The following is a 26,634-nucleotide window of genomic DNA, read 5'->3' on the forward strand; positions in this document are numbered from 1 at the left end:
CATGCTTGACCGGAACCTCTGAATGGAAGGCTAAGATGTTACCACTCCGCCACTTAGTGGTAAATTTATGCCGGTTTAAATTGCTATTAAAATATTCTTAGGATTCTTGAAACAGTTGGAACAACTTTTCAGATAAAGAAATGGGTTATCAAATCTCTGATGCAAGCATATATGATTCATTCAGTTAATTTTTAATTATTTAAAAATTTATGTTTACATGTATAATGTAGAAGTTATTTATTCTAAAAAGTAATTAATATTCACTTGCATCAAACTACATAACACATACAAAGTACTTATAGCCTATGAGAAAGGATCTAATATATTAATTTCTTTTTTTAATAGTTACTTAACTTAAAATTTTTTCCAGCATGTTTGTTTAAAATTTAGTTCCTTTTACAGAAGCAATATTATTCTGTTGATGAGTTTTTAAATTATGACTTGAATAACTTGGAATTTTTTTTGCATATTTGCTTAACATGTCTGTAAATGTGGTTGTTTTTTTTAAATTTCTTTCATAATATCAATACTTCCTGCTAACTGGAGTTTGGTAGCATAAATGATTATATCAAGCTATTTCTCCAACCCAGTTATTGGTAATATCAATATTTTGTGCTACTTTGAGTTATTTCCAGGTGAAAAACTTTCAAACTTTGGGGGGGGGGGGGAAACAAAAAAGAACCCATTATTTTAGAAAGGCACAGATATGTTATATCAAAGTTTAAATGGAAGTAATGAAGGGGAGAGTTCACTTTTACAAGTAAATTTTATGAAAGATTACTACATGTCTTGATGAACTAATAGTTTACATAATGGTATCGAACGTAAGCTTTCGTTATATTGAACTCTCTTATGATTTAAAGAACTGCAAAATCAGATTATAGTTTGTTTAGCTTTTAATTTTTCCTCGGTTGAGTATCTTTAGTTCGATAGCGTTTCTGCTACTACTATTAATTTATCCTATATTAACTTAAATCAATATTTTGTATTTCTTGTCGGTGACTGTAGTCTCGTAAAGACGACTAAATTATTTGAATTAAATTTAAAAAATGTATTAAATTACTACCTCGTTTGGTTTGTTGTTACAAAAAATTAAAATTAACTTTTAAGTACCTATATTTCTTATAAGTTAATTCTTCTAACATTATTATCTATATTTTATATAAAATATTTAATTTATAAAGTTAATATATTATCGTGTTGGATGCCTGCTAATAACAACGTCTATGAAAGGAACGAACATAACCTAATTGTCCTAAAAATTGGGATTACGTTCAGCTACTGATAAATTCCATAACTTGGGTGAGTTAGACTTAATTTTTTCATGTTATAGTAGAAAAGAGATTGGAAAAATCGTAAATTTTTATGGGGGCTGAATAATTAATGTCTGCTTGCTTTATGGGTGTTAAGTTATATGATTTTTTTCTACTGTTTTTCTGTACTGTATTAATCTTTCATATCTTTCAAACTATATTCGTTAATTCACCATTGAATGAAATATAATTTGTTAAGTGTAAAAATATTCTAATTTAAGTATATTAGGTATGAAATCAACCATTCTGCGTTATCAGTGTACCATTCTGACAACTTTTTATTTAAGTTAATCATTAGATGCAATTTTTTTTTTATTTGTTTACGTTGAAGGACAATACATAGAGGATATAAAATCTACTAATAAAAATAGTAAAAAACTGCATAGGCGCAGATGTAATACATTTATTTATACTTATTATTATTATTATTATCATCATTGAATACTTTATCGAGACCCATATGTGATTATATATTATACTCTTTTCATAAAAAATGTTGCCTACTAACTCTTGGGTTCTTGCCTGGATGATCAGAAACTTGGGGAAAAACTGTTCACAGCAGAATCAGAAGATTAAAAATAATAAAGTTGGCTGGTTACAGTTTGTATTTATATTTACTGGTAATAGTCATTTGAAATAATTTTGCAGATAGTTGAAGTTAATACAATTTATAAAATGAGTTTGCAGTAAAATTAAAATTCTAAGCCTTTAACCCATAAAAAAAGTAGTGAATTCACCCTAGAGATTCTGTTTAAAGTTGTACCCTTTAGTATGTATGTACCTGTTGTATTTATCTTTTCCATTGGTTTAGATTCAGGATTTGGAGAGGAAACATATGTTGGAGTGGTTTCACTGTAGTCAGCTAAAGGGGGTAAAAAAGTAGTATAGGACTGCTAAACTCCTTTGCTGGACTATGATTTTGCCAAGAGACTTGGCCGCCATTTGAAACATTGTTTAGGGTTGATTACTGAGGGACTTAAGTAAGATCACATTAGGGTCATTAGTGTGTTGGATTTTAAAGGCAGAGGTTGTTTAAGCTGTATACTTCAAGAGGCCATGTTATCATCATTGGTGGCACGAGAACCATTGAGCTGCAGGCACAGCCTATAGGTATTGTGGCATGATTGTGGGATTAAACTATAAAAGCATATTATATACTGACTGTTTGCTAGTTCAACACTTTGGTCTTTGCAGTTTAAAGAAAAATGGGTAGTTGTATGAGAAATGATTGGTATGATGTAGTGTTCCTGTGTGGATTTAAATATGGCTTTCACATTTTATGTATGTGTCAAGGATTGCATTTAAATTTGGATGACAAAGCGGTTCTGGAAGAAGATTGTCATTGGAAATTCTGGGGAAGGTTATTTTACAGATGACTAGAAGGATCCTTTTTCTATCCTTGAAAAGAAAATTTTCTATCTTTTAAATTTTTCATGTGCCTACTATAAAAGCATATGACTCATAAATAGTAAGTAGCATTGGCTCTCCCTCTAAAAAATCAATAATTCTAATATTATTTATGAATTTGGCAGTCAAAATGATTAAAATCTTAACTTATAAAACTGATTTCTCCTTCCCAAGGTAATACTCTTAAGATCCCATATAAATACGCCTAAGAAATGGAACCAAAGAAGTTGAAATATTTCTTTCAGCTGAGCCATCAGATTTTGCATATTTGGCTGACCAGCTCGGCAAGCTATTTCTGAGCAAGGCAATTTCAGGATTGCTGAAGCTTTTAATATAGATCTGCATATAAAAATGGTGGCGTCAGTTTTTAATAAATTACTGTTAAAAAATTAAAAATTACAATGTATTTGCAGAAAAAATTAATTTTTAATATTGTATAATTCAGTTTCGTAGTCTAAAGTTGATATTTGTGGAGGATATCTCTAACTGGCTGTTTTAAAACTTTGCACACAAAATATTAACCCCCTTTAAAAAAGTTCTGAACAAATTCAACGACATAGTATTTGTGATTTTAATGTTAATTTTGTTGACAATTCTGGGCTTGTGACAAATTAATTATTTATTAACTCAATTTGAGTTATTAGGTATGATGAAATGTTACTATCAGCTAACTACAATTACAAGAACCTATGCCACCTGCATTTAATATTCTTACAATTTATCTGAAAATAATTTTTAATTTTTTTTGTCAAACCATAGTCTTAAGAATATGTGGTGATCTGAAAGACTAGTCTTTCTTTAAAGTTGTTATATCATCATTTATAAGTGAAAACATGTGATGATTTAATGATTACTTTATTCTTTTAAAGGGTATTCAGTTCGATTCAATTAAACATTTGAGAATGCAATGCAGTCGTTGCTTTAAGACTAGTCACTTATTCTTAAAAAACTCTGTTTACCTCTACCAAACCAAGCAACACAACTGATTTTGTGTAAGCCAACATAATATTTTGGTTGATGAAAAAGGCTTTTTATACGTTTGCCATTTTTAATAAATCATTGAACCATTTAAAAAATCTTCCCACCTACTTATCCAAAATAAAACTTTGATTTTCTGCATCTCCTTTCAACTTATATATAAGTAAATATGTGCTCAAATCATTTCCATTAAAGCATTCCGAATTCATTTATTTATTTTAATATTATTTTGTTTATTTTTATTTTAAATTATTAATATGGACTTAATCAAATTTACTTTTTGTTTTATAATTAATTATTGTATGTTTTGAGATTCTACTCTGATCAAGGTTGTACCACAGTTTCAAGCAAAACGCTTGGACAGTTCCTTTTCTTTGAAGTTAGCACACTACATTCCTGATGTGATGTATGTAATACATTATTTTGTACTTTTGTAATCAGTGATTTTATTTTGAAATAAAAGATTTTTCTATTTATAATTTTTTTTGTTAATCCTTATTAAAAGTTTTTGTTAATTTTTTAATAAATTTTTACTTTTAAAGAAAGAAATAAACTGTTATTCAGAACTGTGCTTTAGTACTTATGAAATAATTGAATTGTCCCTGCCATTTCTCAGGTTTACAAATGATATTGGATTTTTATTATCTAAACATTTATTTTTATTTTAATAATAAAAAATTAATTTTTATTACAGAATGTAATAAAAATTACACATTTAGCTGTAATGCATGTTGCTGAACCATTACCTACAATATGAATAAATAAAATATAAATCATTTCATCTCCCTGTTACTAACAATGAAATAAATATTGAAATACTTATTTTATTGCAATTTGAGTTGTATGGTTTTGCTGGAAGTTTTTCTGCATTTATTTAAAAAATATCGTAATAATGTATGTATTAACATAAAACTAAATGTTTCATACTAGCCTGAGATAAAACCTTAATGCTTCACATTAGTTATTGCGGTAAAAACGATAGACAGTATGCATTTAAAAATTATATTTTATTACTTTTTTGGCATCATAGTTAGGGCTATGTTGCAAGAAAGAAAGAATGGTAATCAGTTAAAAGATAGAATATTGGTTTTTTTTTGCATTTGTTGTTTCATGACCCAGGGACCCAAAAAACCAAAATAAAAGTGGGGGTTAATATTTGTATATACAAACTTAAATATACTTGTATGTGTGTATGTATGAAGGTACATGTGTTGGTGTGTGTGAAGCTTAAAAACTTTTATGAAAATCAGTTTTATCTGATTTTGATGAAATTTTATACAGAAATTTGTGTGTATGAGATGATTTGTTGGTAAAATTTTGGAGTCAATATTTCTAAGGGGGGGTTGGTGGGCTCTTTGGGTGTCAATTTTCTCAAAGATTTACTAACAACTTCACTGTATATTAAGCTCAGTAAATGTGTACCTGCTTATCTTACCATTTAAAAAAAAATTGCTCAAAATTCCCCTTCCCAAAAATTGAAAAAGCTATCTATTTATTTATTGCATGTTTTTTAATCAAATTTTTATTAGCGTCTTCTTAGGCATCAACCAACCAAATAAATATTTTGAGGGCAATATTGGTGTGGGGAGGGGTCGATCAGAGTTTAAAAATACTAATTTTTTGAATTTTCTTAAACTTTATTTCCTTGTATGAAGTAAAGGAAACATTGTGATCATGAAAAATTTCAGTTTTCAGATTTCAACAGAAATATTCATTTTGACCATCCCTGAATCCATTATGACTATTTTCGGCATGACATCTGTACATATATATCTCAATAACTCAAAAATGATAAGCTGTAGGATGTTGAAATTTTTGATTTATGATGTTGTAACATCTAGTTATGCTCCTCCCCATTTTATTGCAATTGACTGGAGAAAAAGTGTCCAAAAACCAAAAAAATTTGATTTTGGACTTTTCTTAATTGCAGTAATAAGCCCTCATTGAGAGCTTTTCAATGATATATCATAATTCGTACATATTTTCATTGGTTCCAGAGTTATAGCCAAATAAAATTTTAATTAATGAAATATCTGGATCTTAGAAGGAGAAGGCACATTATTTCAAATCCGACTTGCATCGCCTTTTTATACATTTTTTTTATTTTAATTATATTGATTTATTAATAATTATTAACCTTTGATTGTAAAAAAAATTACAATAAATAGTAATTCAATAATTACAATAAAAAAAATGTGAAAAGTATCAAATGTTATAATTAAATAAAATTTTATATATTTTTCATTAAAAAAAATATGTATATGTAATGTAATAGGCGTACAAGGAAGTTATGTGGTGTCCACATCAGATTTTTTGGGTTTATTTAAACTTTTAATAGTATTAAAAGTTACAACATAGGAAAGTATTACAACATAGTTACTAAATTTTAAATTTAGTAACTTATTTGATCTTATTTATCTTATTTGATCTTCAAAATAAAACATGTAAAAAATTAAAATATTAGCTTAATTAAAATATTATGGCATTTAATTCTTAAACTAATTTGAATTGAGAAAGGTTTGGTGGTTTGGTCTCTAATACAAAATGTTTAAAAAATTTGCTAAAGATCTGTTAGATATTTTTCTGTCAAAAATGATGAACTCTGGCTTGTATGTGAACCATATTGAATGACTGATAGACTAAACTTTTATTCTGTGTATTGTTTATAAAAAATTTAAAAGTTAAATTTAAAAATATAACTTTATGTTCAGATTGCATAGAAGATATATTGCAATTATGCATGGTTTTATAGGTCATTCATTTTATTTGCAGGTTATTGCACTAGGTGGGTAGTTAAAAAGTATTTGAGCACATAAATTTATTATTTTACTTGACTAAATGATAGATTTTTTATAAACAGTGTGGGCATTCATAAATGTAGTAGATGTAAATATTTTTAATTTACTAGATTTTGGTCTGCATGGTTTGATTTATTGGTCTCAAAAATGACTTTACATCCAATTTGTGTCTCTTCAAAACTTTTCTTACTTTTCAAAGGAACTCTAAAATATGTTTTTCATAAGCATAAATATTTGATATTGATGACAACCCAAGCATTTTACTAACACATTAAGTCCTAAGATCATTCTGTTTTCCAAATTAGAAGCTGTAATAGTACTTGTACCAAAACATTTGTAAATTACATGAATATACAGAAGTTAGTTTTTTATTAGGCTGAGGACTTAAATTTATTCATCCCAAATATAGGATAATGGGTCATTGCACTAAAAGTAGATTTCATTTTACAGATGGCGGTGATACTTAACTTTATTATTAAATTTAAGTATTACAGTTGCTTACATTAACTCATTATAGCATACAACTAGTCTGTATATTATAATTTTTATTTAACATTCTAGTTTTAAAGAATTATTTCTTTGATTTAAATGAATAAAAAAATAACTGAAGTATTTTTTATATAGAATAAACAAAAGTCAGTTGAATTTTGTATTAAAATCACAGTTTATATTAATTTATCTGCTAAATAAGAAGTAGAATAGCACTGTTAATGTACTCTGTGCTTGATTTGTAAAGGAACAATAATAAATAAAAGTCATGATGAGTTAGAAATAAAAGTTTAACAAACTTGACTGATATATTAGTCAAACTTGAGGGGGAATGGTCAGACAGGAATTTATATAAGTTATTTAAATTTCTAAAATCTATAATTTATTTATCTTAACTTGTAAATAGTTTTTCTAGTTGTTTGTATTCAGTGGGAGTTTTTTATAACCTACCTCATATACATTAGTATATTTATTTATACATACTGCTTATTTTTTTAAGTCTATTATTTTTATTTTTACAATATTTTGATGTTGATGTAATCATAATTTTATAAACTCTTTACAGGATCTGTATTTTTCCACATTTGTTTCTGTTTGTTGTAAACAATAAAAAAAAATGCCTTCATGTATTTCTCTTTAGAATTTTATGTATTTTTTATAGTTCAGTTCATTTTTTTATCTCTTTTCTTATGCAAGCAGTAATAATGTAATAACCTTTCTGATAAATTCAGTATTTTAATTTTTTATCAATACTGTTATTTAAAAATTTCTTAATGACAGAAATAGTATATACATAAAAGTGTTTACATTTATAAAAACAGCCTGTGAAGGAAATCTCCTTCCTGTAAATTAATTTGAGATAATAAATTTATGTTGAACAGATAAGAGTATTTGTTTTGTTAAAACAATAAATTTAATTATAATGAATTAAGCTACATAAAAATTGTGTGTAGTCTTCATCTGGTATAATTGTAAAAACCTCTGCTATTATATAACATTGGGCCTTAATGGATTAAAATTCTTATAACTGAATTGTTTGAACTCATTTCCAGTGTAATGAGCCAAACAAAATATTTCACCTAACAAGATATGCAAAATGTTCATAATTGATATTAATTATCTAAGGATTAGTGTAGTAGATTTTTTAAGAGTTTGTAAATGTCTAACTAAACTGGTATTGATTTTGTTTACAATTTGGTATTTTTTTCAGCCTCAAAGGCTAATCATTCCTGAAATAGTGCTGTTGATTGTACTTTTAAGAACTTTGTTCAGCCAGAATCATGGCAAGATGAATGAAGAGTAAATGTATTTATACTGTATGAATGGGTTAGTATTAACCATATAATTAAATTAAGAATTTACTTTTCAGCATTAACATTTTTCTTTGTCAATAGGTTTCTCAACATAATGGATAACAGTGAAAGTGGAGATGAACTAGGTGGAACATTTCTAACTAGTGATGCTCAGGGCTACATGGTTCAGTCTGATGATATTGATGGTGAGTGTAAGAAACTATAATTCTAATCAGGCTTAACCTTTTGCTTATGGTTGGTTGAAATTTTTCATAATCTTTTTAAAAATAATTTTTTAAATTTCGATGCTATATTTCATTTTTTGTAACTACCAATACGTTTGTCTAAGTTTAAGATTTATGACAAACTTATTTTTTTTTTAACAGATATCAGATACATTGGGCAACAATAATCATACCATTTAAAAATTCTAGAAATTTGAAATAAAATTTGGAAATTTTATTTGATCAATTCTGAATTTAATGACAAGTATTTCATGCTTTAGTAATTATTTTTTGTTTGCAATAGGAATTCCATTTTTCTGGTTACATTTAACAGTAATTATTTATTTGCTTTTGTTTTGAAAATTAAAATAAAATTATTTTGAACTTATAAATCTTTTTGAAAGAAATATGCAAAGCTTTATATATAATGTGCTGATTTTTATGCAGAGCAAGTTGAAATTTTAAAAATATCAATTCTTCTCAATTTTCTTTGTTAATAATGTATAGAGAAGTGATCAGTTAATTTTTTCTACAAAAAATATTATTATTGCATTGATAATAAATGTTAATGATGATGATCTAAAGGCCCGGAATGGAACGCAAGAATGGCGGGAGTTTCAATATTTCTCCCTACAGATCCCAAGGGACAATATCCCTTGCTGCTGTATCTCTATTATCAGGTGGGTTTCATGGGATTTTCTTTTAGTGGCGGTTATAAATTTTAAGTTTTATTTATGGACGGATTTGGTGATTTGTGTTCTTATCTGTATGGACCAGTGTGAAAATTAGTTAGTGGGTCTGACCCAGTAAACAAGTCAGTGGGTCTGACTGGGAGACTAAGTTTGAGCCTCGTACTCCTGGCGTGATTCCCTTTCACTATGTCTGCTGAAATCCTTTCCGTACAAGCACCTTATGGGCTAGCAGGAATACCAGGGCTGTAGTTATTTGGAGTGAGCAATGCGCCCCCTTTTCCACAGGGAGTTGAATGTGCTGACTGAATTAAATTGAAAGTATTGAGGATAGTGTGTAAGAGGATTGTAGATCTTCATCTTCTTTTGGCTGCCCTTCGTGCTGTTTCTCTGCTGGGCTCTTCTACTGAACTCCAGTCTGTGGCACAGTGTGGGTCTTCTTTCTTCTTTTTCTTCTTTTGTTGACTTCTTTCTTCTTCTTTGGCCTGCACTTTCTGTAAGTTGGCAGTAATCGAATTACATGCCACTAACCTTAAAAAGTTCCATAGCCCGGAAGGGCAGAACAAGGGAAAGTGCAGGTTTCTTCTTTCTTTGGTCTACGGCTGGTGACTGCTTGGCTTGTTCTCTCTTCTTTTTTCTTGAAAGGTAAAGGAAGTAAGGAACCTACAATGGGGTTTATTTCATGGTCATGGTTTGCGAGCGGCGATCACCTTGATGTTTAAACTAGTAAGAAGTGGAGTTCTTACATAAAAATAATTAATAAATCATCCAGACACATGTATGTCCGAGAGGGGTTGGGGGGATTGCGTAGCCGCTGTCAATTGCCTATGTTGTGTTGGGTGTGGAATCAGAAACATAAAAACAGAAACACACACAAAAAAAAAAAGAAAAGATTTTATTTTGTTTGGTAGGATAGAAAGGGATAAGGCAATAGTTTCCCTAGGCACAGGGGTTACAACAACTTATCCTACAACAAACTGTCCTGTGAGTGGAGTTGTATGTAGCTCGGTGTATATTATTATTTCTTTGGGGTATCTACTGGGATTGTAATATTGCATTAAAAAAAAAAAGAAATGCTTTAATATGTCAAAAAAGGCATTTGCTCGCTGTTTGGGTCACTTTGTGGCCAGTGTGTAATTGCGGATATTTACTTACCTTTGGCCTGTTTCTGGGTCGGTTTTGAGACAGGGTTCCTTCAGTTTTGAGTTGATTGAGTCTTTGAATCCCCACCTTGTGTCTGAAGAAAAAAAAAGGTTGTGGCCTCTTCGAGGGACAGTGTGGAGTGTTGTATAGGTTTTTATAGTTCTGACAAAATTTAATTGTGAAAATGGTCACTTTTGCAGCTGGAATTTTTGCATGGTTTCCATTTATAAGTTACATGATGTAGAGACTCCTAAGCCTGGTTTGTCATTTTTTGACTCCCATACCATCTCTTCACGGTGGTTCATCTATATGGCATGAGGCCGTTTTCTTGTGGAGTAGGGTCCTCTCAGTAGATGTCCATGAGATGGCTGTGTTTAGACAGCCGCTCTCCAGAACAGTCTGCACGCCTGTGCCGCCACCACCACCTCAGATATTATAGTGCCACATTGTTGCGAAGAGTGGTGTTTCTGATGAACCACAGTGCTCCAAATATCGTCCGCAATGCTATGTTTTGGATGGCTTCTAATTTCTTTTGGAACGTGGTGTTCAACAAAGCTCCCCATCTTGGGTAAGCATATGTTGGAATCGGCAGGACTTATAGTTGAAAAATGAGCAGTTTGGTTGCCATTGGATATGGGCTGGCACTGTTCAGTACTGGGTATAGTGATGCAGTGACGGCCTTTGCCCTTCAGGTCACATATTTAACATGTTCTCATAAGGTAAGCCATTTATCCAGGACTACTCCCAGGTACTTGACTGTTTTCCCAAAGGGGATTTTCTGTCCTGAGATTTCCAGCTGCCTGGCTGGAGCACATGTCTTGTATGTGAACATCATGGTCACTGATTTTTCACCGTTGACCTTTATTCTCCACATCTTGAGCCATGGCTCTACTAGATCCAATTGCCTTTGGAGTCTCTCGATCGTGTAATCTACACTTCTAGATTCATAATAATATGTCGTGTTGTCTGTGTATAAAGCTGTTTTGACTCGTTCCGACAGCGGCATATCGTTGATGTAGGCCATGTACAAGAATGGCGAAAGCACTGCTCCTTGAGGGACTCCAGCGGCTACGTCTTTGGTGGAGGAGATTGTTCTTCCTATGCGTACAAAAAACTGTCGATCTAGTAATAAGGCCGTATCAATTGATGTTTGACGTAGCAGCAGGGAATTGTCATATGCACGAGTTTATATAGCAAGCTGCTATGCCAAACTTTGTCAAAGGCTTTAGCCACATTTAGAAAAACGGCTATAGTTACCGCTGTTCTATTTAGGCCTCCAACAAGAATGTTGATTATTTTAACCAGTTGGGGGGTTGTTGAGTGGCCCTCTCAGAATCCAAATATTTGAGGCTATACCTCTTCCTAAATGTCGCCTAAGTCTCTCCAGGAAAATCCTTTCGAATAGCTTTGACAACACTGGTAAGAAGGATATTGGCCTGTAATTCTGGGGAAAGAGCAGACTTTTCCCAGGTTTGGATAGACATACCACCTTTGCAGATCTCCAGCAATTCAGAAAATATCCAATGTTCAAAATTGGCATGAATATTGTGGTTATGGTCACTATAAGAGCAGGTGGAACATTCTGGAATGCACGGGCACCGATCCTGTTGACACCCGGAGCCTTGTCAGGGCTTGTGGCTTTGATTGCTGTGGAAACCTCCCCCTCAGTGACTTGGTCTGTTTCTAGTGGGGTGTCTTCCTCTTGTGCTAAATAATCTACAAGTAAAGACTCCACCTCAGTTGTGTGGTCGTCATTCAGGGTGGCAGGGGAGTTTGGAGTAAATTGGTTTTCTTGGGTGTCAGCGAAAACCTGTCCACCCTGTCCGCCTCCAAATATGCCAGAAGGCCTCGTTGCCGCACAACCACATGGTGGGACTTCTTTCCTTCTCATAGATTTCTGTTCAGTCTGAACACCGAGTAGTTGTCGTCTGAAACCAAGGCGAGGTATTCGTTCTACGAATCCTCTCGATGTTTTGCCAGCAGCTGTTTCACTCTGTTTCAATATAAAAAGCTCTTTTATCATCAGGGACAGGGTGATTTGGTATCTCCTCCTCAGTCAGTGCTTCAAGCATCAGAAATGTGAGGTGGGAGATTATTACGGATAGGCCTTGTGATCTTTTCTGTAGAGCTGTTTGACAGAGCCTCGGTCATTGACGATGTGATGTGTTCGACCATGTCATCGATTTCCTCCGGTGTGTGAGGAGTTCAGGATGTGCTGGAGAGTTTCATAGAAAACCTTTTGCAATTCGCTGATCTTTGGGGTATAGTTTGAGGGGGGGGGGTCTCAGCCATCCCCTGCTTCGCCCAACTCCAATAAGACAGGAGAGTGGTTCGAGCTGAGGTCTTCTATTGTTACAATCATGAACGGAGTTGTTACCGTCTTCATGATTGCAATGTTGAGAACATCAGGTCTCGATCTGCCTGTTTGATGAACAAAGGTGGGCACCTTGGGGCCTATGATGACTAACCAGCATGCTCGTCCCCTTTCGTATAGCAACCTACCATTTGCACTTGTCAGATTGCTATTCCAAGAGTCGTGCTTAGCGTTGAGGTCGCCCGTGAGTATCATGGGTCCATCTCAATTTTCTACCACGGCATCTAGATCTACACTGGGTACCGCTGAGTTTGGTTTATTATAAGCTGAAACCAGCTGATTCACTGTGCCTGATGCTTTGCATGTACACAAGTCTGCTCCATCACGTTAGTATGGAGGTCGACCTGTATGTGGCGTCTGTGGACTAAAATTGCGGTTCCACCGCTGGCAGGGCATCTGGGTCGCACTGGCCTATATGTAAAGTAATTCCAAATGGTCAGTTGTTTGTTCGCGTTCAGACATGTCTCAGACAACAGTATCATGTCTATTAGTAGATCCTCGGCCAGATGGTAAAGTTCTGCCATCTTGCCTACTACTGAATTGGTGTTCCACTGTAGAAGTCTGAAAGTTTGCCTAACCATACTTAGGTTGCAGGTTGATGAGGCACTCTATTACGGACTGAATACAGTCCTTCAGAGATTTTGCTTGGAGCAGGTGGGGCAATATTGCTAGAATTTCTGGTAAGACATCCTTAATCGTCATTTGTGACAAGAAGTCCGTTCTGGAATTCTGCTCTGGGGGTGCAGCCATGTTTTTCGTATCGCTGGAGGGGCCACGGGTCGTTGATGCCTTTTTATTGGGGTATGGGGCTTTCGGGACCTTTGTTGGTTTGCCACAGGTCATGGGTTTGGCTGCTTTCTTTTCTTGCAGAGCAGGCTTGTTTGGCTTTATTGCCTCCACCTTTTTGGTAGTAAGCGCTGGTTTGGGCTTAGGTGGTGTGGGGGTAGGCGATTCCCCTTTTTCCACCATCACCGTTGCCGCTGGTAAAACTACCTGTGGCTGGGGACTTGGTTTTCCCCCTCCGGCACCTCATGCCCAGCTATGTTCGTCAGTAACAGCAGACTTTTTCTGGGTGCCCTTTTGCTTATTTAGCTGTTTCTTATAATAAGGGCAGTGGCCTTATTTGACTAGTGGCCGAACTTTTGGCATCTGTAGCATTGGGGTGGACCCCCTTGAGACACAAATGCGGTGACCTTAATTCTGCAGTAGAATAAATTAACCAGGTCATAAATGCCCCTGGTGGCTGGTGTTCGTTTTAAGGTGACGAGGCACATGGGGGGGTCTCTTCCATTCCTCGTCGTCAGCTTTTTAACTGAAACTGCTTTGTAACCGATTGAGGTCAGCTCCTCTTTTACTTCCTTCAGGGTGGCCCCATAAGGGATGCCCCAAATGACCATTTTGAGCTCCCTGTCTTTTAGGACCTGAAAGGAGTGAGAGGCGAATCCTTTGGAACGTAGGAAACTCTGCACTTCCCTGAAGTCGCTTTCACTGCTTAGCTGCAGCCTGACTGAGAGCTCGGTGCTTTTGGCTACCAAGCGCCCTCTTATTATGGCGGAGATAGTTCTCGTCAGCATTAGCTACTCCTTAGGGCAGTCCAGCATAATAGGCAGGATTTTCTCCTGCCTAGTGTCTGGAGTTTGTAAGGAATTTCCATTGCTAACCTCCATGGTGGCAGTTGCCGTTTCAGGACTGCCTGTGTAGTGTTCAGCTCCTCGGAGGATTGATATTCCATGGTTACCGACCTATGCTTCAGACGTTTTCTTGCTTCTATGCTGTTATTCTGTCCTCCATCAGAAAATTCTGAGGAGGGTGAACGTTGAGGAGGACAAGTCCGGATTAGATAACTTTCCATTAAGAAAGAATTGTCCGAAGAGTGCTGCTAAAATTAGTATTTAAATCTCGTTATTAAACTGCTTCTAACTTTGATGGAAAGTTGGTCTTAGAAAAATTTTAAATAAAAATTAAAAAGGTTTAAACTAGAATTAAATTTAATATAATAAAAATGTTTGTTATATTATATTAACCTTTTCAGATCATGTAGTCTTGGAACTGGTTATGTACGGCGTCAGTTTTAAAACGCTGTAACGAAATCATTTTGTATGGCATCTGAGTTGGTTATTTTTTTTTATATTCACAAAGAAATCAGTTTTATTACACAATTTGAACGACATTTATACGATGTAAAATGTTTTATTTAGAGTAGAAAGAATATGACCATTTTTTACTCAGAAATGTGCTTGTGTGTGTGTTTGTGACTTGTGTATTATAATTGCTATGAGGATTACGGATTTTTTTATAATTTACAAAAATAGCTTATTTTACTAGCAAAATATCGATATATTGAAACACATAATAAATTATGATATATGGCACACAAAAAAAAAGGAATTTGTGGTCATAAATATATCACTTTTACTTGAGGTCTTTAAATACCTTTTCAGACAAATGATATCGGTAAAGATGTAACACATATCGATTCGTAATAAATAACAGTATACAGTAAAAATGGTTTTTTGTCAATCTGAATAGCCTTTTGAGTGGTGGGGATTTTTATAAAACGTAGTTTTCTGAATCTACTTTCACTTATACTAACATATGTTACTAATCTGTGATTTATGACATGGGTTTTTCATTATATTATGCCCAATTTTCAACCGATTTTCTTGAAAGTATTATTTTTAAAATCAGCAAACTATGTTTCATAAACACAAAGCAAAAAAAAAATTTTGCTAATAAAAAACGCAGTAGAAATGCGCAAAAAAATTCTGCAATTAAATTATCTTAATTTTTGTACTGTTTCAATTTTTTGTTGTTACACGCATAAAAAATATCCAATCGTAAAGGGTTTTTTTTTTGGTCAAAATCTGTTAAATCTCTTTAATATACTGTAATTTTTTGAAATTTTTTTCACAAGAGGGTAGCATAAAACTATGAAGGGAGGCAATCAGATACCAACATATTTTCGCGGAGCGCTAATCAACCACGGATCATTGTGATGGGAAAAGGTTAATAAAAGTCTAAATTAATGGCTTAAATGTTGTAAAATAAAAAAAATTAACTTATTTTACTAAGTGTTATGTTTTCACCCCCTCTTGCCGTCGGGTGCTGAAACCTAGCAATGGCTAGGGTGCCCACAGCAAACTACGGTTACCAGACCATCACGCCACTCTTCGTCGCAAGCTGCTTCCTCAAGCACTGTACGTAGCATCTTTTTAGCCAGTCTACATTCATACCTGACCCAAGGCGGTCTTGTCTGGATGGATTCTTTCAATTCTTGTTCAGATGAACATTATTTTAAGTCTCATTTAGCTTATGTTTGCTGTCTTTAAAGTTAAGTTATAAGTTACAAGTATTATGTTACAAAATTCTTTTAAACCGCCAAGACAGCGTACAATTAAACACTCCTTCAGTAATCAACAAGGTGTTGTCTTCATTCATCACCTATGAACGCATTCAGTCCACCCTCACTCTAAACTCTACTGCAACACTGTTGAACACGGGCATCCCATCGACGTCGCAACACTAAGTTAAATTAAATTTAAAAAAATATTAATTTAAGAAAATTTAACAGGAATTGTTATTATATTTTAGTAAATGTAATATTAATGTTTATAATTTAAGTAGATTAAAATTAATAATATTATCTAATCTATGAAAGTTTAACAATATTCACTATTGTATAAACTAAAATAGTATATAATAATAACTTAGAGAGTTTTTAAATAAAGGTTTAAAACTTATCCAGTTGATGACAAAAGCAGTGGTATGTGGTTGCTGGCCTGGGTAGGCGTCGTAACGGGATGTTGCCGACATCACATGGTCACAGGGACACAGATGGGCCGGAAACAAAGCAGAACACTAACACCAAGCACTATTAACACACACTAACACAGGAGCTCTATTTAACACAACCTTCAACTTTCACTTCTCAACAGAGACTAAAGGCCTAGTTGGTCAGTTGGGTTTACAAACTATAGTTTGTGTTTACATTGTAATTGGTGGTTCATTCACTAATATTAACAATCTATAAGATACAGCAGATATTACAATAATATATACAAAAATGAAACTTCTGTTTCTGTTGATTTATGTATTTGATATACAAGATATCATTGAGTTCATTGTAAAGAAGACCTTTACGGTGAACTACTGAGTATACATTTTTACAATGATATCCGTGATTGTAGTGATGATGCTCCATAATAATAATGTTTCCCATAATGCTGGTTGGTTGGGCTCCTTATTTGGTTTATTTTGAACATTGAATTTATTGAAGAATTATTATGTCATTATTGAAAACTAAAATTATCTTCAGGATATTTTTGTTTTTATTTTTTCAGGAAAATTTTGAATCTTTTTTATTTAATAATTCTTTTGTTTTTTCTGTTGCAGATGATGCAGTGTTAACAGCTGAGAATACAGATGATTCAAATCATGATGGAGAAAAACTAGGTTGCCCTCTTAGAGAGCAGGATCGATTTCTACCAATAGCCAATGTAGCTAAAATTATGAAAAAAGCAATTCCAGAAAGTGGGAAGGTAAACTGATTAAGTATATTAGTAAAATTTAATTTAAATATTTTAAAGAAGTTTGTTGTGTTGATATTATAATTAGCTGGTTCGGGCTTGCTTCACTCGAAATATTTAGCTAAGAGACTCTGCCCCCTGGAACCCAGGTAGACGACTCCAGAGCCAACCTAGGAGGACACAGGGCTGATCCCAGGGTTGTAGAGCTCTGTTCGATCACTATTCCTGTCTAGCCAGAAGGCTCTGCCCACTGGCCCTCACAATGTTCATTACCTTCATGGTTTTAAGAATAATGTTGATAAATAACAGTTAAAGTATTCAAGCTTTATAGAAACCTGAAAAAGAAACTAAATTACTAGTAACTGTGGTAATTAAAGTACGTACACCTTTAATGATGAAAAATTCATAAATTATTTCTGTTGTTTTGGCGACAGAAATATAATAATGAAGTAAAGGGATTAATCTTTTTTACTTAAATGAATATCTTTAATTCCATAACTTCATCCCCAAGGGGGCTAGTGGCTTGGTCTATAGATTAACTCCGTGGTCTATGGACCTTCCCTTCCTTTTTCCTGTTTAGCCTCCAGAAATCACAGTCAGGTATTACTTTAGAGGATAAATGTGGATGATATGTATGAGTGTAACTGAAGTGTAGTCTTGCACAGTCTCAGGTCAGCGATTTCTAAGATGTGTGGCTAATTGAAACCCAACCACCAAAGAATACCGGTATCCATGCCAAGGGGGCTAATGGCTTGGTCTATAGATTAACACCGTGGTTTAGGGACCTTCCCTTCCTTTTTCCTGTTTAGCTTCTGGGAATCTCTGTCAGGTATTACTTTAGAGAATGAATGTGGATGATATGTATGAGTGTAACTGAAGTGTAGTCTTGTACAGTCTCAGGTCAACTATTTCTAAGATGTGTGGTTAATTGAAACCCAACCACCAAACAATACCAGTATCCATGATATAGTATTCAAAACTCTATAAAAGTAACTACTAGACCTTCCCTGGGATAAGACAACTGTATCCTGAAAAGTTGAAACCAGTTGTTCAGTTGGTTCTTGCATGATCCTAGTACAAACAATCGGACAGACAAACAAACTTTTGGCATTATATATAAGGTTTAAAAATTAGTTTGACTTTTAACATTTTCATGTGAGTCTTTACTTTTGATATATATTTCTTGTTTTATGTGCTTTTTGTAGAAATGAATATTACTTTTCTGTCAAATTAGTATAATAAGAATTTTGCTAACTTATAAAGTGTAGCATACATTACTTTACTAAACTGGTGTAAAAATAATAAATCTTTTGCAACTAATAGATTTGGTGTATGTATGAGTTATTTTAAAAAAAATTGATTAAGAAGAGAGTCTAGTTCGGTACAAACCTAATTTCAATGTATGGTTTTTTCTGGGTGAAAAGCACTTCGGTGTTATCATTGCCTGGACACAACATATTTGTTGTAATAAACAAACAGATATTACATTTTATGTCTCAATTAGAATAATACAATTTCCAACTGCTATGCCACAATTGGCATGAGTAGCTGATTTTCACTACAGTAATTTAAATTTTTTGAGTATAAACAGATGGCCCTAAGAGACCACAAAACATAAATTAAACACATTGTCCCCTAGAATAGTTCACATATTAGCCTCCAGTTTAAACTTGTGCCGCATAACACATACAATCCACAAGGATGTGGTACACTGTCAGTCAACAGTTGCAGTGTGCACAAACTGGTGCATCTGTTTGATTCATCAGATATCCATGAGTGAGCCTAGTGTGCCCTATTCACAAACGGCACATAATAAACTCTCGACAATTATTTCAGCATGAGGAGCTCCACGATGAAACAGTGTTCTTAATTGGGTGAAGTTTATTGTTCATGGTAGCATTCCAATCACTTTGTCATTAATCATGAACCACCTGCTTCAGGAAATAGACAAGATCATTAGGAGCAATGCGATCAGTGAAAAAAGGCTGGAAACAAGCCACCATTCCTGCACTACCAGTGTGTTCATTGCCTGTAATTCCTGTATGGCTGGGGATCCAGCAGAAGCTCACTGTTGGATTTCTGTAATAAATAAATAAATGTGGTGAGTATACAATTTTCTGATATCATATTAAATCAATGAATAAAACTGTAATGTAACAAAACTATTTGTTGTAGCTACGTTTTGATAAAGCATTATTAGTTACCAAAAAACACTAAGGCAGTAAGTATTATACGCTTTTCCTGTTTAATTCTGAGTAGCCCACCAGGCTGGTCTAGTGGTTAACTTTTTGTTGCAAATTAGCTGATTTTTGAAGTTGAAGGTTCTGGAGTTCAGTTCCTAGTAAAATTTAGTTGCTTTTATAGGGATTACAATTACGTGTATATGTATATCCTCATCTCATTGAACCATGGGGTGTTACTTATTGCTCACCTACTTACTTATTGCTATCACTAGTTGAACAGATTGTAATGTAAACATTAGAAAAAAATAAACATTTTAAGTGTGAATTAAAAATTAAAGGCACTCAAACTATTGGTGCCGTTTATTTTAATATTAAAAGAAGAGCATTTGTTTAGTTCATTGCTGCTGCCTTATTGTAACAATATCATGCATTTGTGACTTGCATCTTGGTTTTATTCTACGCAGTGTGTTTCCTTGTTGAATGCAACTCTTTTTATATCTGCTCTGAAGTTATAGGTTCTGCTGTGGTACATTCAGTATGCCTACAAATTTAATATTAATAAATTTTTTTTTTAACTTAAACATAAGATTGATTTTTTTAAAAATTTGTTTTAGATTGCTAAGGATGCAAGAGAATGTGTTCAAGAATGTGTTTCTGAATTTATTAGTTTCATTACCAGTGAAGCAAGTGATAGGTGTCATATGGAAAAAAGAAAAACTATTAATGGAGAAGATATTTTATATGCCATGACTACTTTAGGCTTTGATAACTATGTAGAACCTCTTAAACTTTATCTTCAGAAATACAGAGAGGTGTTTTTTCTATTTTTTGCATTCTGTTTAGCTTATAGAAAGAATTACAGTTATCTGTCATAATAAATATAGTAATGGCTTTGTTTTTCTATGTTTTATACATGAATTTTTTAGGTGTTTATTTATTTGTTTTTGCCAGTTAGAATAAATTTTTATTAGTACTGCATAAAATAAAATTTTGTGTTAATGCTTTTGATATTCAGTTGGTTACTTGCCTTTCAAAAGATTCTTCTGGAAGTATAATTGTTATTATTTGAACTGAAAATAATGCTAAATTTTTCATCCGGAAGATTTTGGGCTTAAATTTCAGTTAGGCTTGACATTTTTCACATGTTTGAAAATTCATTTCCTACAGTTCACGCTTGATATGAGTTGAAGCTTTGGTTTCTGGGTTGTACACATACACCCACAATTCATTACCAATTATCATAGTCTCAAGGAAGTTAGGACCAACACTGGTAAACTCCAGCATGTTCTATACAACATCAAAACAAATCAGTTTCTGTTCAATTGAAAGCAACTTTAGTATACATTTTCCAGCCGATCTATGCTTAGCCAAATCGACTGTTAATATTGTGTGTACTGATCTGTCATTAATCGCAGTGGCATTTGGATTTTGACTTGTTGATGACCTACCAATAATTGGCAATTCTCAACTGAAGTTCAATCATTTTGAAAATTATTATTTCAATAATTTGTGTGACTGCCATAGCTTTAGTTCCAAAAGGCTACTTAATCTTATGAATTGTTTACTTGGGTATCACCAAACATTTGGCAGAATTTGATAATATAACATTGTTCAATGTATTCCATTATTATGTACAAAATAAAAATGTGAGAAGCACCTCTTACATTAGCACACACAACGACTGATGCACAGAACAATGGGTATGAGGTTATAACAAATATGAATGCATATTTGGTATTAATGTTGCACTCTACCAATTTTACTGCTCATATTTAAATACTTTTCAAGAAAAATAATATAGTCAGATACTTTCTGAGTAGACTTCAAAGAATAAAAATGTAAGATATATAATAAATACATTATAAAATAATGGTTGTATAATATTGCATAGTTTTATAAATTGATAAATTTTTTAACAACTACAAAACAGAATGATTTACATTAATAATTAGAATTCATAAAATTATAATTAAGTTATAAATTATTTATAAATATTTAAAATTTTGAGTAAATATTTGTAAATATTTAAAGATTATTTAAATTAAATTATTTAATTGAATTCATCATAATTTATGAATAATTAATAAAGAGGCTATTTATAGATAATTAATTCAGATTGCTTATACTATCATGAACATTATACTGAATATTAATGGGAATATTAGTTTAATGATGATAAATAAGCTAATGTTCCAAGTTCATGACTTTTTACATGCACTATAATAGTTTTTAATATTTTAAAATAATTATTAATAATCTTATTTTCAGTTACAGCCAATTAAAAAAAAAAGTAGTCTTGAGATGACAGATTTAATAATAAAACACTATTTTTTGCTACTAAAAATAAATTTTTAACAAAAAAAGGGAAAGAAAATATTTTCCTGGCAATGTGCTCATGAAATTTATTTACTGTAACTCTTAAACAAAAATAAAATAATTTTCATTTTTTTCTGTGGTAGGCTACAAAAGGCGACAAAACTCTTGGTGGTACTGAAATTTATGAAGATATGGCTGATGATGTATTCAGTAAGTATTCTTTTTTTTTCTGTTAATATCAGCAGTTTTCATTGTGGTTTTGTTTTTGTACAGCCTTTTGTCCACTTTGAAGTATATAATAATTAAAAAGATATATATAAAGTCAATTTTGTATAAAGATTGAATGAAAATATTCTTAGAGGATGTGTAAAAATCATTTTTTTTGTCCTGGGTAAAACATTAGTCTGCACATTACACAGTTTACGTTTTAATTGATGTTTGAAATTGTATTGTGGTTTTTCCCTGATTCGCACCCTTAATTTTCTTCAGATTGCCTTTCATCAGTGGTTGCAGATATTATTGAAATAATTGTTACACAGTGGTATTAACCAATCTTAGAACTACCAGCCTTTTTTATGTTACCACATTTTAAGCAGGAATAATAAGAAATCATGAAGGTTTTTTTCTTCTGATGTGTTAGAATATCTTGTAACAGTGAGACATAGTTTTATCACATTGGCTGTGTACATAGTGACCCTCTCTGTTTAGCAGCCATTCCTCTTTCCCATAAAAGGTGACTGTTTAAAATTAACGTATTAACCCTCTAGGATGGATCAAATTGGATCCTAGATTTTTTCCACTGTATGAATGATTTATCAAGAATACTCACTGAAAGAAATGTTTCAAAATCCATTAATTGGCTATTAGTCAATCATTTGACTTACAGTCGCTTCTTTTGAAAGAAAATTAATTTTCCATAAGACCAAAGTAAATTTTTTATCTTGGCAATCTCCAATTTCTATCAATGCTAGTCTAATGATCACTTTGTACGTCAGTTGGTGGTATCTATTAATGCATTTTAGGCAGTTAAATTTTTAATTAAGCTTACATTATGAACCATCCCTCCATTCTTGATTGTTTAATTTACAGAAATACTATCTAGTCTTGTCTTGTTAACTGTACGTATCTTTTAAAATAATTTCTATGGTTTTAAGTATATTGGGTCAATCATCCCAAAAAAGATATTTTTTAAAGTAAATTGTTTATTCTTAAATGTTAAAAATAAATTCACTATTGAAAGTTAAACTAAAAATTTGCTAATAATAATAGCTCACAACTGTCACATAATACTGGTAGTTTTTTGAAAATAGCGTAATTATTTTAGTTTTTCAATCAGCTTTTTTTTTATGTATCTATATATACATAAAGCAGTAGTCAGTTTTGATAATGAAAAATTCTGAAAGTTATCTAAATTTATGTTGTAATTTTTTAATTTTTTGTGCTAGAATTATTTTATCTTTATATTAAAATAAAAGTTTGTATATATTCATTCAGAAAAATTTCTTTTAATTTTTACTGTATTTGCAGATTTTAATTTTCAAATCTCTTATTCATAATTTTTATCTTGGGGAAGTATGATAATATAGTAAAACCTTATTTATAAAGAAACTTTGTTTAGAGAACAGATTTATTCAATCCCAAAAATGTCTTTATAAAAACATGTTTTACATCAATTACCTGTCATCAAAACAATTTTGTACATTTCAAATCTACTACAAAACTTTTGTGACTGCCAGAATTAAAAGAGTTTAACTTAGCTGGATATATTAACAATATCCTTGAGATCTTTATTTGTTTATCTTGAAATTGAGAAGTTAATGTGAGATTCTGAATTAATATGAGAACGTGGCTAAATTATATTCTAAAAATTAAAAGTTACTTATTAAAATTATACTGAAAATTAATAGAATACAATTTAGCCTTAAAAGTATACTGAAAATTGATGGTATCAGATGGTTCCTTTTTAAAAAAATGTTGTAGTTTAACAATATATTTGTTTGTCAATTGATGACTAGAAGTTTTTATTCATCACTTTCAATTCTCATTTGTGCATTATTTGTGTGAAAATTATTTTCATTGTAATGGATTGAGTCTGATCTCTTGTTTTGTACTGAGTGCTGTCAGAGGGGGTTTCTGAAATAAAGCATATTTCAGAGACAAAATGATAAATCTGCAGAATTCTTCTTGTAAGAAATGCAATTACAACCGCATACTATGGCACATATACTACCATGGGACATAAATGTCAAATCATTAAACTGCAATTAATCTTTACTAAATATTGTATTAGGTAGTGCACATCTTTAGCTATGGAACTACAGCTCAGATGTAGACTATATCTTTATTGTGTTAACTTAGCTCAGATTAATTACCGTATTTAAAATTTTTTTTTGTTTTCCTGATTTACTCTCTACTATTACATACTTGTTCATTTGTATTTACTTTAATGAAAATTTGAACTTAGATTACCTGTTTTTCATATTCATTATTTTTGATATTCTTATTCTGTAGCAACTTAATTTAATTTTTGTAGTATACACCCATGAATTAATAGAAAATTTTTTTTATAACCAATGACAATTAATTATTAAAAATGAAGCAATACTTTGTAGTAGTAATAACATGATGTATTAAATTGTAAATAAATTCCTATTAAGAATTAATAAATGGTTGTATTTTGCTAAAATACATTTTACTTTTTCATTATTTATGTTGACAATTCTTGTGATGTTTATAGAGTTAAAATTATTTTCTGTACTAATGAGTGCCATAAGTTTAACTGTAAAATGATTTCACCTCCAAAGACTTTTCTACCAGTCTTTTGAAAGCTATGAAAATAAAGTTTTACTTTGTATTTGTGTGCAGATCATTTTGTGAAATATGAATAGGCACCTTACTGGCTGCCTACTTTATGTACTATTAGACATTTTTATTGAACTTTCTTAATCATATTTAACTTTTGTACTGTTCATTAAGATTGATTATAAATTGAACAGTTATTTAAACTTTATAATACGTTATTTTCTTTTAATTAATTTTTTTTATAGGTAGCCATACAATTGCAGGAAATCTACTTGCTGATCAGAATGGGCAAACTGAAACTGTTATATACACTACTACTTTTCCAGAACCAATTCAGCAGTTCCATATGGTTTGATAATGCAATAAAAAACTGTTTGTTTTTTCTTAAGGACTGTTTTAATTTTGTTTTATTGTTTATTTATGTTTTATGTTTTGCATTATTTATTTAAGTATATTAATTATTGAATTTGTGTGCATTTAATTTCAGGATCATTTTTTTAATGGAGTGAAAATATTCTTGAATATCAATTTTGTAATATTTGGGTTTCATTTAATTGTCCTTGTACTTTTTAACTGTAATATAGTCATGTGATTTTATACTTATATATAGTAATTTAAATTTAGTATTCTATTTTAATTTATATGATCTTGGTTATTAAAAAAATATATTGAAAAACTATGTTTTGTTTCTAATATTTATTGTTTTCTTCTGACATTATTTATATGTTATATCCTTTTTTTCTATTGAGAGCACAGCATGTAAGAGCATACCCACAAAAAAGAGGTACATTAATTTATTGCTTTACATCATCTGCTCCAATCATTATTATGACTGTAGTAAAGTGTTTGAAGTGCAATTGGTCAAGACAGAGTTTCTTTTTCTAAGATGTTCATTATACTGTCAGTTGTTGTGGTACTGATTGAAAATGATGATTATCTAAATGATTATCACCTGCTGATTGATGGCTGCCATACTAATATGCAGCTGAATACTTTGGCTTGGTAAAGAAGATAATGAAAAACCACTTTACTGCTCATGTTGCCTATTAATCTGTGTGCTGTTTATGATTTATGTTTCATGTCAGGTCATCTACAAGAATTTGGTTATTGGAAATAACAGTTGTACAGTAACATATTTAATGTATGAATTTTATATACTCGTATTTATATTTTAATTATAACAGTTATCTATAAAATCCTCTTTTATTAAGTAATCAGTAATATGCCTTATGTTATAAGACACTATTTAAATATTTAACCCTTTCAGTCCTCATTTTTTTAATGTGCAAAAAAATTTGTTTTTAATAAGTATGTGTTCTTTAGGCCTCAATATAGGCACATTATATTTTTGCTTATATGAATTTTCCTCCTATTTTTTATGTCCATGAACAATATTTTGGACATTGAGCCCCAGTAGTTAACAGATGGCAATTTATTATCTAGCTAGTGAAATCACATCTTAGTTATACAAGTTGTGGCCTGTAAAAAAGAAACACATTTTAATAAGTATGTTCGTCATTATTATTATAAAAAGTTAAAAAAAAAAAAATTAATATTAGAAAATCAGTTTGATAGCAAAAAATTATAATTTCAATAAAGTCAGTAATATCAAAATTAAAGTTAGAATTTACAAAGAATGTTCCTTTTCAAAAAATATGTTCAAAAGAGTTGTATTATTAAAAATTAAATTATACAAAAATGTGAAACTATATTTTGAATAATTATGATATATGAAACAAATTTTAAAAAAAATTACAACTAATAATTTACATGACAAAAATAATTAGCATTTTCTATTAAAAAATATAAAGCAGTTTCTATCATTATTTAGACACAAATGCAGATTGCATTTACAGCACATAATGTTTGATTTTCCTTCACAACCGATTACTTTGCACCATCCAGCATCTTTACATTACTCAATAATTGGTAAATGATCAAGTCCATCGTACCGCACTTCCTCAGTTGGTCTTGTTTCAGCTATTGGGTGTTTTTCTGCTAATATTTTCTTGTAAAATGAGCCTCCCTCTTTTCGTTTGCTTGGAGTTAGACATTACAAGACTTGCTGCAACCCTCCTTCAAAATTCAAGGAGATCCATC

The 26,634-nt window shown here is 31.6% G+C and overlaps 1 protein-coding gene across 2 annotated transcripts; it reads left to right on the forward strand.

The window, feature by feature from the left end:
- The first annotated feature begins 1,197 nt into the window (after window positions 1–1,197).
- On the forward strand, window positions 1,198–25,229 carry Nf-YB (nuclear factor Y-box B). Of its 2 annotated transcripts, XM_075359900.1 has the most exons (7): window positions 1,226–1,302; window positions 4,011–4,104; window positions 8,380–8,483; window positions 17,100–17,245; window positions 20,031–20,228; window positions 21,876–21,942; window positions 24,780–25,229. In XM_075359900.1, coding segments are annotated over exons 2-7 (627 nt in total). In that variant the 5' UTR covers window positions 1,226–1,302; window positions 4,011–4,102; the 3' UTR covers window positions 24,890–25,229. The 2 variants fall into 2 exon arrangements, with proteins under 2 accessions (XP_075216016.1, XP_075216015.1); XM_075359901.1 differs by lacking the exon at window positions 4,011–4,104 and having other exon boundaries at window positions 1,198–1,302.
- Window positions 25,230–26,634: the final 1,405 nt, after the last annotated feature.

Source organism: Lycorma delicatula, chromosome 3, assembly GCF_047948215.1.
Source record: "Lycorma delicatula isolate Av1 chromosome 3, ASM4794821v1, whole genome shotgun sequence".
In the NCBI taxonomy this organism is placed as follows: domain Eukaryota; kingdom Metazoa; phylum Arthropoda; class Insecta; order Hemiptera; family Fulgoridae; genus Lycorma; species Lycorma delicatula.

Coding starts and splice junctions, on each gene's coding strand:
- Nf-YB (XM_075359900.1), top strand. Junction 20,229..21,875: donor ATCTTCAGAAATACAGAGAG/GTGTTTTTTCTA, acceptor TTTCTGTGGTAG/GCTACAAAAGGCGACAAAAC. Junction 21,943..24,779: donor TATGGCTGATGATGTATTCA/GTAAGTATTCTT, acceptor TTTTTTTTATAG/GTAGCCATACAATTGCAGGA.